This window comes from Halichoeres trimaculatus, unplaced genomic scaffold, assembly GCF_033239565.1.
Source record: "Halichoeres trimaculatus isolate MK-OKI-2021-1 unplaced genomic scaffold, fHalTri1.1 fHalTri1_scaffold_14, whole genome shotgun sequence".
NCBI classification, from domain to species: domain Eukaryota; kingdom Metazoa; phylum Chordata; class Actinopteri; order Labriformes; family Labridae; genus Halichoeres; species Halichoeres trimaculatus.
In genome coordinates, this window is record NW_027437192.1 from 13,826,312 (window position 1) to 13,839,058 (window position 12,747).

The window sequence follows — 12,747 nt, forward strand, 5'->3', positions numbered from 1 at the left end:
GATTTTTTTTTTTTTTGTTAAATGTACTTACATGGCAAAAGCATACAAGGTGTGATAGTCACAACCTGGTTTTAAAACTCTGGATCAGCCTTTATCCTGTGTCTGAGAAACTTTACTGGACTGCATCAGTAAAAAACAGGAGACTGTGGCATGTAGATACTGTTTCTTAGTATCTGAACTTTCTCTGTTGGTAAAGAATATACCTGCTGGGATGATGAAAATTAGGGACATGGTTGAATCCAGACCCTAAGAAACCTGCATACTGTCTTGATCATGTGAACAGAGGTAGGTCTCTGGGTAAGTATTGCGTTCCAAATAAAATCTGAACCAAGAGATAAAAGAACATGTAAACACTCTCATTCCGGCCTCTTTGTGCTGCTTCATGTCACTAGCTGGGGGAGCAATGCCCTGACTGGACAGCAGGTGTGCTCTTAAGCACTGCAGCACACAACCCTCCGCAGTGCAACCATGTCTGTGTGTGTAAATGTGTGTGTATGCATCATGTGCGCTTGCCAGCTTGGCCACTGCTGCTGCTGCCACTCTGGAGGAGAAGGAGGAGAGAGAGAACACTGGAGGAGCAGGGGGAGAAAGAGAGGAAGGGGGATAGAGAGACAGACAGACAGAGGGAGGGAGAGAGTGAGTCCAGGCCCAAATAAAGCAATGGGGGCCGGGGCTGGGATGGGCCCCCTTTTGCTATAAATACGCTGGCCGCCTGGAGGCTCGGGTTTGGTGGTTTGGGCTTAGGACCGGCGACCGCCACTGCAGCAGCAGCCTTCCTCCGGGGATTCTCCTCTGCATACTCATCATCCTCATCCTGGTCATCAGTGTTCTGGACTGACAGGATGCCTCGTGTGGACGTAGACCTCAAGCTGGACTTTAAGGATGTCCTCTTCAGACCTAAGAGGAGCAGCCTGAAGAGTCGCTCAGAGGTAGGCACTGTTAAATATTTCATACTGAGATGAAATATTAAGAATACAGTTCAAATCAGACATCAGACTTAGACTCTTCTCTGGAGGAGAGAAGCCAGGTTTCTGTTGCATTCAGGAAGTGCAGTTACACTTCAACCAGTACTGTAAGTGACGCAACAGTCAGTATATGCTGACCATATACATGAGGTTACACAGTGGAGTGGCTGGCAGTTTGGGCCTCGTTGGACCCAGTGTATTTAAAACGTGACATCATGATTAAAGATCCAGTCAGACATGCTGGATTACAGAGCAGTAGCGAGCAGCTTTGACATTAATTAACCCCTAATCTTGAAAGAAAGGTACCTTATCAGTGTAGTACTGTATTTGTGCCTCCCCTTGTTCTCTTGTTAAATGCAAGCCAGTGGGTGTACTCTGCAACAAACAGTGGGGTGACCTTCTTAAAGGTGACACAAAACAAGCCCAGCCTGTTCCAGACAGAAAACAGAAACAACAACAGTCAAAAAAAATGAAAAAAGAGAAGACTAACAACTGGAAAACGACAAAATTTTGATCAGTGTGGAATTGTTTTAGTGAGCACTTATTCTCATTCCAATCAAGGAGAAGAGTCAACAGTTTATCTCTAGCACTCACTGATTTGGCTCTCTAGGACAACATAACCCTCCCCTCCTCGTTTCATTCTTGCTGCTCCCTCAACTTATCCATGTTTCCTTGGATTGGAGACCAATGCTGATGATAAATCATGATACTTTGGTGGTATTAGATCTGGTTTGGAAGGTTGAAGTGGGAGGGAGTTGGCCTCAGAGGTTGCATGTAACATGAGACAAAAGCGACTTCTCAGAAAACTTGTTTAAAAATAGTCCTGTGTGGTACGGTCAACGTTAGCACATGCCACAGAGCGATCATGATAACATAAGATATATATACACAGCACAGAGAACAGTGGGTACTAAAGCATGTAACTCACCTTAGTCTCATCACACTGTTAAATCCTTTTTTAAACTACTTAAAACACACGAAAGATGGTAAAGCAACGCTTGGGATGTGACAGTTTTACTGCATCATATCAGTATTCTACAGCCAAATTTAATAGTCTTTATGTTACGAAAGCTTTCTTGCTGTTTTTGAAGTACAGCATCATTCATCAGATGCAAAAATTAACCTTCCAAAAATAAGCCAACTAGACATTCCTTAAGTTGTTTCCCAGAGAGAGGTGTCTGATCTACAGGCAAGATAAACTACATTAATAATGAAGGACCACATGCTAAGCTAGTTGGTAATCAAACACTGATGCATCACAACAGAGCTGAAACATTTCCTCTACTCTGATACAACTTTTTATGGATGCTAAGCTACATTTTAGAAACAGAAATACAGAGGTAGAGAGAAGTCCAGTCAGGTGTAACTCCCAAACCCCAAATTTCAAGTACTACCCAGAATTTAGGCCAGGTTAAACTGGTGATAACTCTGATAAATCTTGCTGAGTCAGTGTGCTGTAGTCAAAGATGAGGTATGTATTGATTTGCTGCTGTGAGGTGGCTAAATACAGGACTGGGCTCTCCTCCCACATCAACTTAAACCTTATTTTTACTATGGTTCTGAAAATAATTCCTGCTTGAGGTATTACACTTTTTGTGCATTAGCCTGTTTTTACTCTGTGGTTGTTTTACATACTGTAATAAATGTTAGGGTAAAAAACAACAACAATACCCTTGTGTGAAGGTTAGACAAAATATAACTAACTGCATTAAAATAATTTAATTTTTCCTGTATTTATTGTCTTCAAACCTTCCACCTGTAGGTGGTTTGAGTTTTCCTTTTTAAACAATAAATAAAAAACAATAAATAAAAAACACTGAGTTTGGCTAAAACACATTATAGCTAAACTACACTGTAGCATAAAAAGAGAAAAGTGAAAAAGCCCAAAGTAATATCTGTTTGCACAATGTTGCTTAAGTTTAGCTAAAACTAGCTAACATAGCAGCTATAAGAGTGTTAATATTTGGTCTAGAAACAGAAAGTGAAGAATCATAACATTGACAGTTATTTCTGCCTTCAAATGTAGCATGAATTTGCTAACATTAGCCAACATAAGCCACTGCAACCTTGTGGTCACAGCTAGCTAACCAAGGTTGTAGCAAAAAATCAAAATAATATTTCTATCCAGGATTTTTTCTTCTTTTTTTTCTCCTTTTCTTCTTCTTTTTTGTTAAAACTGACATTATATTTAGAGGTGGAAAACATGCATTGCCAGCTTTTTTAAAACTTAACAGAAACTTGTCAAATATGTGCAAATTCTTCTCATGCTAAGAAGCTAACGTTACCATACTAGGCTCATGTAGCTTATCACATTACAGCAGGACTGTCAACTGATTCTAAATGATTCAGTGAATCCAAACTAAACCGGCAAGGGAGCAACATGAGCTCCAAGAAACAGTGCAGTTTACCTCTAGACAGGTTTGTATGAAAAATAGCTAAGACATTTAGCTATGTATGATGTACATGAAACCTTTTCCAGAAGTACTCACATCTTTTGATCCTCAGGTGGACCTTCAGAGGACCTTCACATTCCGCAACTCCAAACAGACGTACACTGGCATCCCTATCATTGCTGCTAACATGGATACTACAGGAACCTTTGAGATGGCACAGGTCCTTAGCAAAGTGAGTTAAAAGAAAAAATAAATAAAGCACCCTGTGTTGTTGTAAGTCACAAGAAGAATATTAGTTATCAAAAATTATAGAAAGGAATACTTAAATGTACATTTGTTTAAATTGCTCTTCCCCTTCCTCTTTAGCACACCCTCTTCACAACCATCCACAAACACTACTCTGTAGAAGACTGGAAAAACTTTGCTGCTAATCATCCAGAATGTATAGAGGTAAGATAACCAATCTTTACCCTCATAAAGTTGCTGTTTCCTCATCAGACCTGCTCACAGTTTTGTATTGTGTTTTCACAGCATATAGCTGCCAGCTCAGGCAGCGGGTCTGCAGATCTGGAGAAGCTATGTGCCATTGTGGAGGCTGTCCCTGCCCTCAAGTACATCTGCCTGGATGTAGCCAATGGCTATTCAGAGTACTTTGTGGAGTTTGTCAAAACAGTCAGAGAGAAGTTTCCTAAACACACCATCATGGTAAGCGACATGGCTTTGCTTCAGTTGGGTCTTCCTTGATGTGCTAAAAGAATGTGTATGATGAGGTTTTCTGTGTTACAGGCTGGTAACGTGGTGACTGGGGAGATGGTGGAGGAGCTTATCCTCTCTGGTGCTGACATTATTAAAGTGGGCATTGGGCCAGGTGAGTGGGTTGACTGTCTACACATGTTCAATTTAATGTCAACACAAAACATTACAAGCCTCACAAATGATCACAGACACAACAAACAGACACGAAAATGCACATATGAGCCAGAAAGATAAAGACCTGACGCTGCTTTAAGACTTTCTGCTTAAAGTATCTTAAAGTGTAAGGTCTGACTTTTTATATTTTTTTGCTTAATTAAGTTCCTGCTCCATATGATGCAAAAGCTATTTTATCAAGAATCTAACTCTTAGGTTGCTCTGTTGTCAGAAATGTTGTAAAATCATAGGTTTAGCCTGAAGAAATAGCTTCATTAAAGAGGGGTATTACACCTTCCCATATTTCAAATTTGGAGATAAAGTAACAATGCTGGATGTCCATACTAAATGTACAGATTTTTAACCACTCAATATTCATGTTTTAGAAATACCCAAATGTGCATGAGATCTCCACAAGTCTTGCTAAAATGATGAGGCCGCCTTAGTGGTCTGGCCATATCTCTGCTCCTGATAGGCCTCCAGAGGGCTGACCAATCAGAAGGAATTGGGTTTGTGAAGCCTTAAAGAGACAGGGGTTAAACTAAGAGTTTTTTAAATCACCACAGTAAGGAAAATTTGGGATTTTTATTTTATGTCATTTTTTCTTTTTAGCATGAAGGACAATGTTAAGCCTTAAAAGAGCACAGCACTCCCCTCTTTAAACAAAGACAGACTTTTACATTGTGTGATCTGTTTGTTTCAGGGTCTGTGTGCACAACAAGAATCAAGACCGGAGTGGGCTACCCACAGCTCAGCGCAGTGATAGAGTGTGCAGACTCAGCCCATGGACTCAAAGGACACATTATCTCTGTAAGTACATTGGGACATCTTGGATACTTCGTGCTTGTAAGCAAAAATGTCCCAGACACAGAGAATTTAAAATAAAAATTATGGGTGAGTTTTGAATGTAGATTTAAGTAAATTGATACTCATTTGTAATTTAAAAACATCCAGCTGCATATTTTTGTTTTAAATATGATGAAATACTGTTGCAGACGCATGAAATAGTGCTTATTTATTGATATACTTCTGGGTTTTGTCCAGTAGAGGGCATCCTCAATCTTTGGAAGCTGGTAGAATAATACAAACAAACTTTCTGAGGCTGATGTTTTCTGACTCAGTGTGTTTTATCTGACTTGTGTGTTTTTTCTCCCTCAGGACGGTGGCTGCAGTTGCCCAGGAGATGTAGCAAAGGCCTTTGGTCTGGTTCAACCCACATCTATTGCTGCTTTTCAACCTAAAATGAGTCACATATTGAGCTGTGTTTGATTGCAAAAAAACTAACCCCACGCAACTTTTCTGCCTTCGTTCTTAGGTGCAGGGGCTGACTTTGTGATGATGGGAGGAATGCTTGCAGGCCATGACCAGTGCACAGGAGAGATCATCGAGAAGAACGGCAAGAAATACAAACTCTTCTATGGCATGAGCTCCGACACAGCCATGAAGAAATATGTGGGAGGAGTTGCTGAGTACAGGTAAGTGACTAATATCAGTTCAGAAATTTGGCAATAAGAATTTTTGAAGAATTCTGTAGAAGACTTTTTTTTTATAAATATGCCCGTTAATAAAGTTATAGTTATTCTAGCTGTTTCCTCGAGGTATGGTGGCACAACCAGGCTGCATAAGGAGGATGCTTATTCTGTTGGTTGGTGTAGCACATCCAGTTATGCGAGCTTAACATTTTGTCACCAAGAGCAGCTTCCAGGTCCTCAAAGGCAGCTCATCCTTTTAGTTAGTGTTGGTCCGACTATCAAGTGGCATAACACATTTTATCAGATACAGAGCTCTTTTTATCAGCATAGCTTGTTCTTTCATTTGTTCTTTCAAGAATGTTCTTTCATTCTTTCAACAATTAATATGCCACACAGTGTAGATGTATGCAAGTTCCTGTGCTTCATAGCTCTTCTGTGTTCCATGTGCAGCCACAGCGAGTGTGTGTGACTTATGTGTATCAATAATACTGTATGTGCCACTTGCTGGTTCTTTAAAGTTGTGTTTAAACCAGTACTGAAGTTTTTGAATAAATGAATAATTGTGTATATTAATTGTGATTTCAATATCACTTAAAATAATCGGGATTCTTATTTTAACCATAATCGCCCAGCCCTAGCGGTAGGTGAACATGTCATCAGGTGTAACTCATTTTAGCAGCTAAGAAAGTTCTTTTTAGGGGTATCTTACCCTGTCAGGAGCAGTCCCACAGTACATCAGCTCTTGTCCACAAGGGTAGCTCTTTGGAGTTTGTCAAACTGTCAGCCTGCCTTGGTCCTCCTGCCCACTGGTGTAATGGTTTCGGCCTGTTGTAGGAAAAAACACGAAACCATGAAAACGGATCGTTTTTGTGATGTAAAACTACAGTTTAAAAAGTATAAAACCATACGCGGTTTTCCAGATATCCAGCTACATGTCGGCATTGCCTCAGATCCACACTAATGCTGGAATGTCACAAACTGCTCATCGCTCATTCAACACTTAAACCTTACCGGGCCTGAATGTACAGCTACTACTCTATCATGAGTGAACAAAATAGCTGCCGTTACTTATTCACCATCACTGTTTCTTTGAGAAGCAACAGAAAACAGGAATGAAGTACGTTTTACCAGTGCGGTGTGTCATAATCTCAACTGCTACACTGGATTTTCTAGCTTCACTTTGTAGCTAAATCTTAGATTTACAGAAACTCATCACAATAATCTGTGCTTTTTGTTCCGAGCTGCATTGGCTCATTCTGTAAATTTGAATAGCTTAGCCCCTTTTAGACTTAGGTCACTTGAACTTTGAAGGGTTGTAGCTCAACCGTTAGCGGGTATATCTTATTCCTCAGGCTAACTTAGCTGAAATAGCAACTGGTGTAGTTGGAGTAACTTAAACCATGAACTGCTGTAACTTATTCTGCCAGCTGGAGAGGGTTATTTTGTTGACTGGGTAGCTTATTCTGTTAGTTGAGGTAGCTCTTTCTTTCAGTTTTGCTAGTGCAGAATGCCAATGGGCCTACCTTTTTCTGCTGGTGTAGTCCATCCTCTCAACAGGAGAGGGTGAATCTGTTAGTGAGAAGGTGTAGCTCATTCTCCCTGCTGGGTTAGCTAATTCTTGTTGAGTCGTTCATTCTGTTAGCTGGGGTAGCTAACCCTGTCAACTACTGTTGCTCATTCTTGTGGTCAGGTCAGCTCGTTTTGTTTGTGTTTGCTCGAAATTTCAGCTGGTGAAATTTGGTAGACTCTTTAATTTTGGAAGATTATTTCCAACTTTCAAAAAGAAATCCAAGGTGACATTTTTTCAGTATATTTCTGGCCTTTGTTTACTCTAAAGTTAGTGCCAGTCCAGGATGTGCTGATTCAGAAGTGTCAATGTCATTTATCATACTGGGTTAAGGCCAGTAGATGGCTCACTTCAGCAGACAAATGGCTGTAATCCTACCCCTCTCTTTCTCAGGGCATCTGAAGGGAGAACAGTGGAGGTTCCTTACAGAGGAGATGTTGAGAACACCGTCCGTGATGTGTTGGGGGGTCTCCGCTCTACCTGCACCTACGTTGGTGCAGCCAAGCTCAAAGAGCTGAGCAGGAGAACCACCTTCATACGAGTCACCCAACAGTCCAGCCAAATGTTCACTTAGCAGGGTGTATGCACAGGTTGCATGATGTGCTTTGTATAATGCAGGGTTTAGATGAGCAAAAGTAAGACACTGGAGAAGGACGACACACCCACACCCACAGAGACACTTCTATGTGAGCACCCAACCTGTTTCTCTCAGGATATGTTCTGCCAGAAAGCTGCTGGTTGTGATCAAAATATTGAAACATTTTCACAGAAGAAACAGTGCTTTAATCAAAACCATCCTGGAGTGAGTGTGTTTACATGCTTACATGAATGCAGATTAAAAACAGAATGTTGTCCACATGTTGCATGTAAACACACTCAGTAGGAGGGAATGTTTGTGCTATGGGAAAAGCTGCTGTACTGAATGTTGAAATGAATGTGCTTATCAATATGCAAGATCCAGAGAAACAACTCTGTAACTGTCACTGGAGAATTCATGTTGCAATAAACTGCATGCAGGACCCCCCTGCTACTTTCCTCAGTGGTGTTTATCAACCTGTGTTTTCGCTGTGTCAGACAGATTACATACCACTTAATTTACCTTTTTCTGTGCACAGGCATCACATTTAAGAAACTCATTTCACTGTGCCCCATGTTTGAGATTAGAAGCATCTCCAGGTTTTGTGTATGAGCTGTGTATTATTTATGAAGCAAGGTACTTTACACAGCTCATGTTAAGCAGAAACAATCTAAAACTGGAACATTAAAAGCTTCTCTTGTGTATGTTTGAATTATATTCTTATATTTTGTTATAGGCTGAAGGACAAGGTCGTCTATTATTTTTAAGCCAGCTTTAACACTGCTGACCTTACATTTCAGCAAGGAACCTTGTACAGCTGCTTTACTCAGCACAGGAAAAGCACATTACTTTCAAAATAAAATCATTTTCCATTTCCAGTTTAATATTTTGGCTGTTAACATCATGTGTGTTAGTCCAACATTTAAAAAATTGTAAATAAGTGGTGCAAAAGTCACATTCCGTCGTTTTGACTAAACCCTAACATTATTATCAATATATTGAAATTTAAAATAGAACATTAATATGGCCTTCTTTTCTTTTCTTTTTTTTTTTTTTTACTTTTTGAAGGAGTACTCACCTTCTTTTTTCCTCTGTGTGCAATGAAATAATGCCAGTATATTTCCATTAGGAGGCTGTATGTGGAAAACATATCAGGATTTGTTTATCTGTTTTAATGGTGGGATCAGGATTTATCATGGTTGTTTTCTGCGATGCTTTTAAGACTATTTTGACCTGCAAACACCATTATTAGCTCAAAATATTTCTTATCTTTCATTCCAAGAAAAGTTTGCATGCATCATTTTTCCCTTTTCTGCACCATTTCATGTGTTTTTTGAACTCTTGTCAGTTTTGTGAGACATTACTACTTTGTTTTTGTTTGTGCATTTGACAGAAAATATTTACTTTTTAGAACATAATAAAATCAATCACAGAATCAATCACTATAAAATAAAAGCTGGGGGCATATGAAAACAATAAGCAACACTTAGCCTCCAGCTTTGACTTTTCACATGTCTGATTAAGAGTCTTCACATCTTGGCTAGTTGATGGGGATGTCGTTCAAGCTCTTCACCACTAGAGGGAGATATTGCACGCTTAGTACATTTAATGAAAAAGTAGCACCCTCACTAATGAAAGTCAGTATTAGTGTTTGTGAACAGAAATGATGACACAATTCAGAAATTTATTCCAGATATGTCAAGGTTTCATTTTCTTTTTCAAAGAGGTGCATTTGTACAGATGTCAAATTCATACACCAACAGGGTTTCTCCATTGCTGTAGAGGAAAGGGGCGGTGAGACACTAGGGACTTGGTGAGTACATTATAGTACAAACAAGTTGGCTGGGATCTGCTGCTGCTGCTGCCTCCTGCAGGCCAGACTGTCCGTGCAGTCCTGTGCTGATGTCCGCTTCTCTGCTCAAGGGCCAAAAAAGAAAAAGTCTCAGTTCAGTTCTTGGTGTCACAGAGAAACATCTAGACTGGTTGAGCCTCAGGGCTAACTGTTCAGAACAGGAGGTTGAGTGGGAGGGTTTGGGGGGGCAGGGGTCAAATAAGCCCCCGCTGACAGATAACCTCCACCCCATCCGTGGCAGTGGGCAGGGGTCAGAGGTCACAAGACATACAGCCTGTCCCCTGCTGAGTGTTTGTCGCTTTGCACAGAGAGGCAGAACAAAGTACACTGAAGAGTAATCCAGGCCATCTCCAGCAAATACACATAGTATCATAATAATAATTCATAGTTAATAGTCATTTGTTAATTATATCAAATTATATGTAATAAATTTACATATCTTATAACCCATATGAAACAGCCCACTATGTAAATTGATTGGGGTGAAACTTAACTGTTACATGGGCCTCTACAAGTTTTTCTTTCTGCCTGAGTTGGTTATCCAGCGCTATGGACATTGACGACATCATACAATAAAAAAAAGAAAGAAAAAAAAAAGAATGAAAAAAAAAAGAAGTAGGAATCCTGATCGAATTCTGTTCACTTTTAAAACACGACAAAGTGCCAAAAACACATCCTTTTTTTGCAAAAATGAAAGTACAAACATCATGAAACAAAGAGCACACATGCCTTTTTTCTGATCCAAAAGTCAAAGCTCACACACCAACATTCATTTTATTTGTAAAACTGTGCAAGAAGCCAATTAAAAAAAAAAGAAAGAAAAAAAAAAGAGACAACATTAGCAGTGTTCCTCTGGTGAGGAAGCTTGTCATAAAAACACAACAATGACACATTCTCTACATAGTTTTTAAGTCCCCTGACATTATACTGAGTGCTACAAGGAGACCAAAAAACACAAAAAAGCTCCTGCACCAAAGATAATGAAAAAAAATAAGAAGCAAAAGTTTGTTATGCACCGTTTTCACACCACATGACCAGATCCATCTGTGCTGAACACATCTGCCAAATTAAAATGTGAGCAAAAAAGAAAAACTAAAGAATGAATTTGCACAGCCTGGTTGGTGTAGGGCGGAAAAGGCTCCAAACAAACCCGAACACAACAAAAGAAGGGATGCATTCCATGAGAAAAGGTTTTCCTAGTAGAAAAGAACCAAGGAACCACCCAACACCTCGGCTCGTTGGACCCAAGAACGCGCCGGGCGCCAAGCGAGATGGAGCACAGAAAATAAAAACACAAGGTTACGGCAAGGTGATGTGCAAAAACTTTAACTTAAACCATCTCTCTTTTTCATCCCTTTGCACCCCCTGTTTTTCATTCTCATTCTCTCTGTCTGTTTTTGAATGAATGTTACCCCTAGGTAGGCTTTCGATCTGAGACAGAGGGGTTAGACCGAACCCGTCCTAGGATTAGAAAGTGCTGAAACATTATCAAGTCTTTACATCTACTTACATGTGCATCTCTGTTGGTTGGTTGTTTTTTTTTAATTCTTTTTTTCTTTTTCTTTTTTTTACAAAAAGTGGTCCCCACTAGCAATGAGGTTTCTTTTTTTTCTGTGGGTCTCACCGTGAGCCGCAAGAGGGTCAGGGTTCATGATCTCACAGACAATTAGAGGAGGAAACACTCCAGTACATACACACACACACACACACACACACGCACACGTCACAAAATCACATCCTCGCACACAATCCAACACATTCTCCACACACAGCGCAGACACACAGAGAGAAGACATGACACAGTCTCTCAAATCGAGAAAGGCCGCACAAACAGAGGGGGAAAAAGGGTGCAAACAAACTCTCTGTTGGTTCTGTTTCTCTTTCCAAACACCCTGACTCGCTTCAAAGACGTGATACACACTTCAACAGACAGAAAAACACACAAGCTGCTGACTGGGAGGGGACACTGGAGGACTATGCTACCTGGACTTGGCACAGCAAAAGAGGGGGGAGACAAAATGTAAGTATTGCACATTGTGATACACCTCAAAGGGAACATAAACTCAGGGTAAGCTTAAGAAAATAAAACCTAGCCCAAAACCCTTGATAATGCACCGATGTGCCCTTCCCTCTCCTGCATTCACAATGTGTCCACATTTCAGATTGCTTTGAATCAAAGTCTCAGATTAAAGCATGCAAAACTCCTGCATGAGCTAGTTGTGGTAAAGGAGATCGAATATAAAAAAAGTTTTGTGACTTTAGGAGGGAACAGGCAGTCCGGACCGGGCCACTCTGAAAGGTAGCTAACGGTTGTTGAGAGTTAATTGATTGCTTCGCCTCAGGAGGAGGTGCTGGCGAGGCTGGCTGGCTATGATTGGGTACCTGAAACGTCGTTAACGAGGTCACTACGGGAGTCGTGGCAATGAGGCAGACCTGGGCGGAGTCAAAAACGTCTGCTGGTTACCTCAGCTGCGTGTGACGACAGAGTTTGGTATTCCTCTGGGCAGCTGGGACCGTGGAGGTGTTATGGGGTCATTTACTGCATATACAAGATGCTTCCCTGAAAAACTAGCAACATGTGCTGTGACTGCTGTATCCTCTGTGATACGGGGACGAGCGTTAGCTGAGGCTGATTACATTAGCTGATAAAACATTTTCAGGTGAGATGGCGAGTCGTATTTTTCGGTTTGCGTAAAAAGAAGAGTTGTTTGTATCATAACTCTAAAAGATCATTTCATAATTATTGCAGAATAATTTATGTGGAATGACTATGTGTGTTTAAATGTGTGTGCAATTTGCTTATACTCAACATGAGTGCCCGATTATTTTTTTACTATTGCTTTCTAAAGTAACCAAAGCAAACAGAATCACTCAGCTTTGGCTAAGAGTTTTTGTTTTCTAAGTGGCTGATGAGTTTGTTTACATGTTTGTGTTCTGCTTTAAAATAATATCTAAAAAAAAAAATATTGGAAAGGGGTTTGGACGAAAAATGAATGACATGTACCGAACATG

General features: G+C 40.3%; 1 protein-coding gene across 1 annotated transcript; it reads left to right on the forward strand.

Annotated features, from left to right (window-relative positions):
• Window positions 1-525: 525 nt before the first annotated feature.
• gmpr (guanosine monophosphate reductase) lies at window positions 526-8,344 on the forward strand. The gene is made up of 9 exons (XM_074686944.1): window positions 526-929; window positions 3,471-3,590; window positions 3,725-3,808; window positions 3,890-4,063; window positions 4,145-4,226; window positions 4,971-5,077; window positions 5,426-5,468; window positions 5,583-5,742; window positions 7,700-8,344. The coding sequence occupies exons 1-9, from the start codon at window positions 843-845 to the stop codon at window positions 7,878-7,880; spliced, it is 1,038 nt and encodes a 345-aa protein (XP_074543045.1). The 5' UTR covers window positions 526-842; the 3' UTR covers window positions 7,881-8,344.
• Window positions 8,345-12,747: the final 4,403 nt, after the last annotated feature.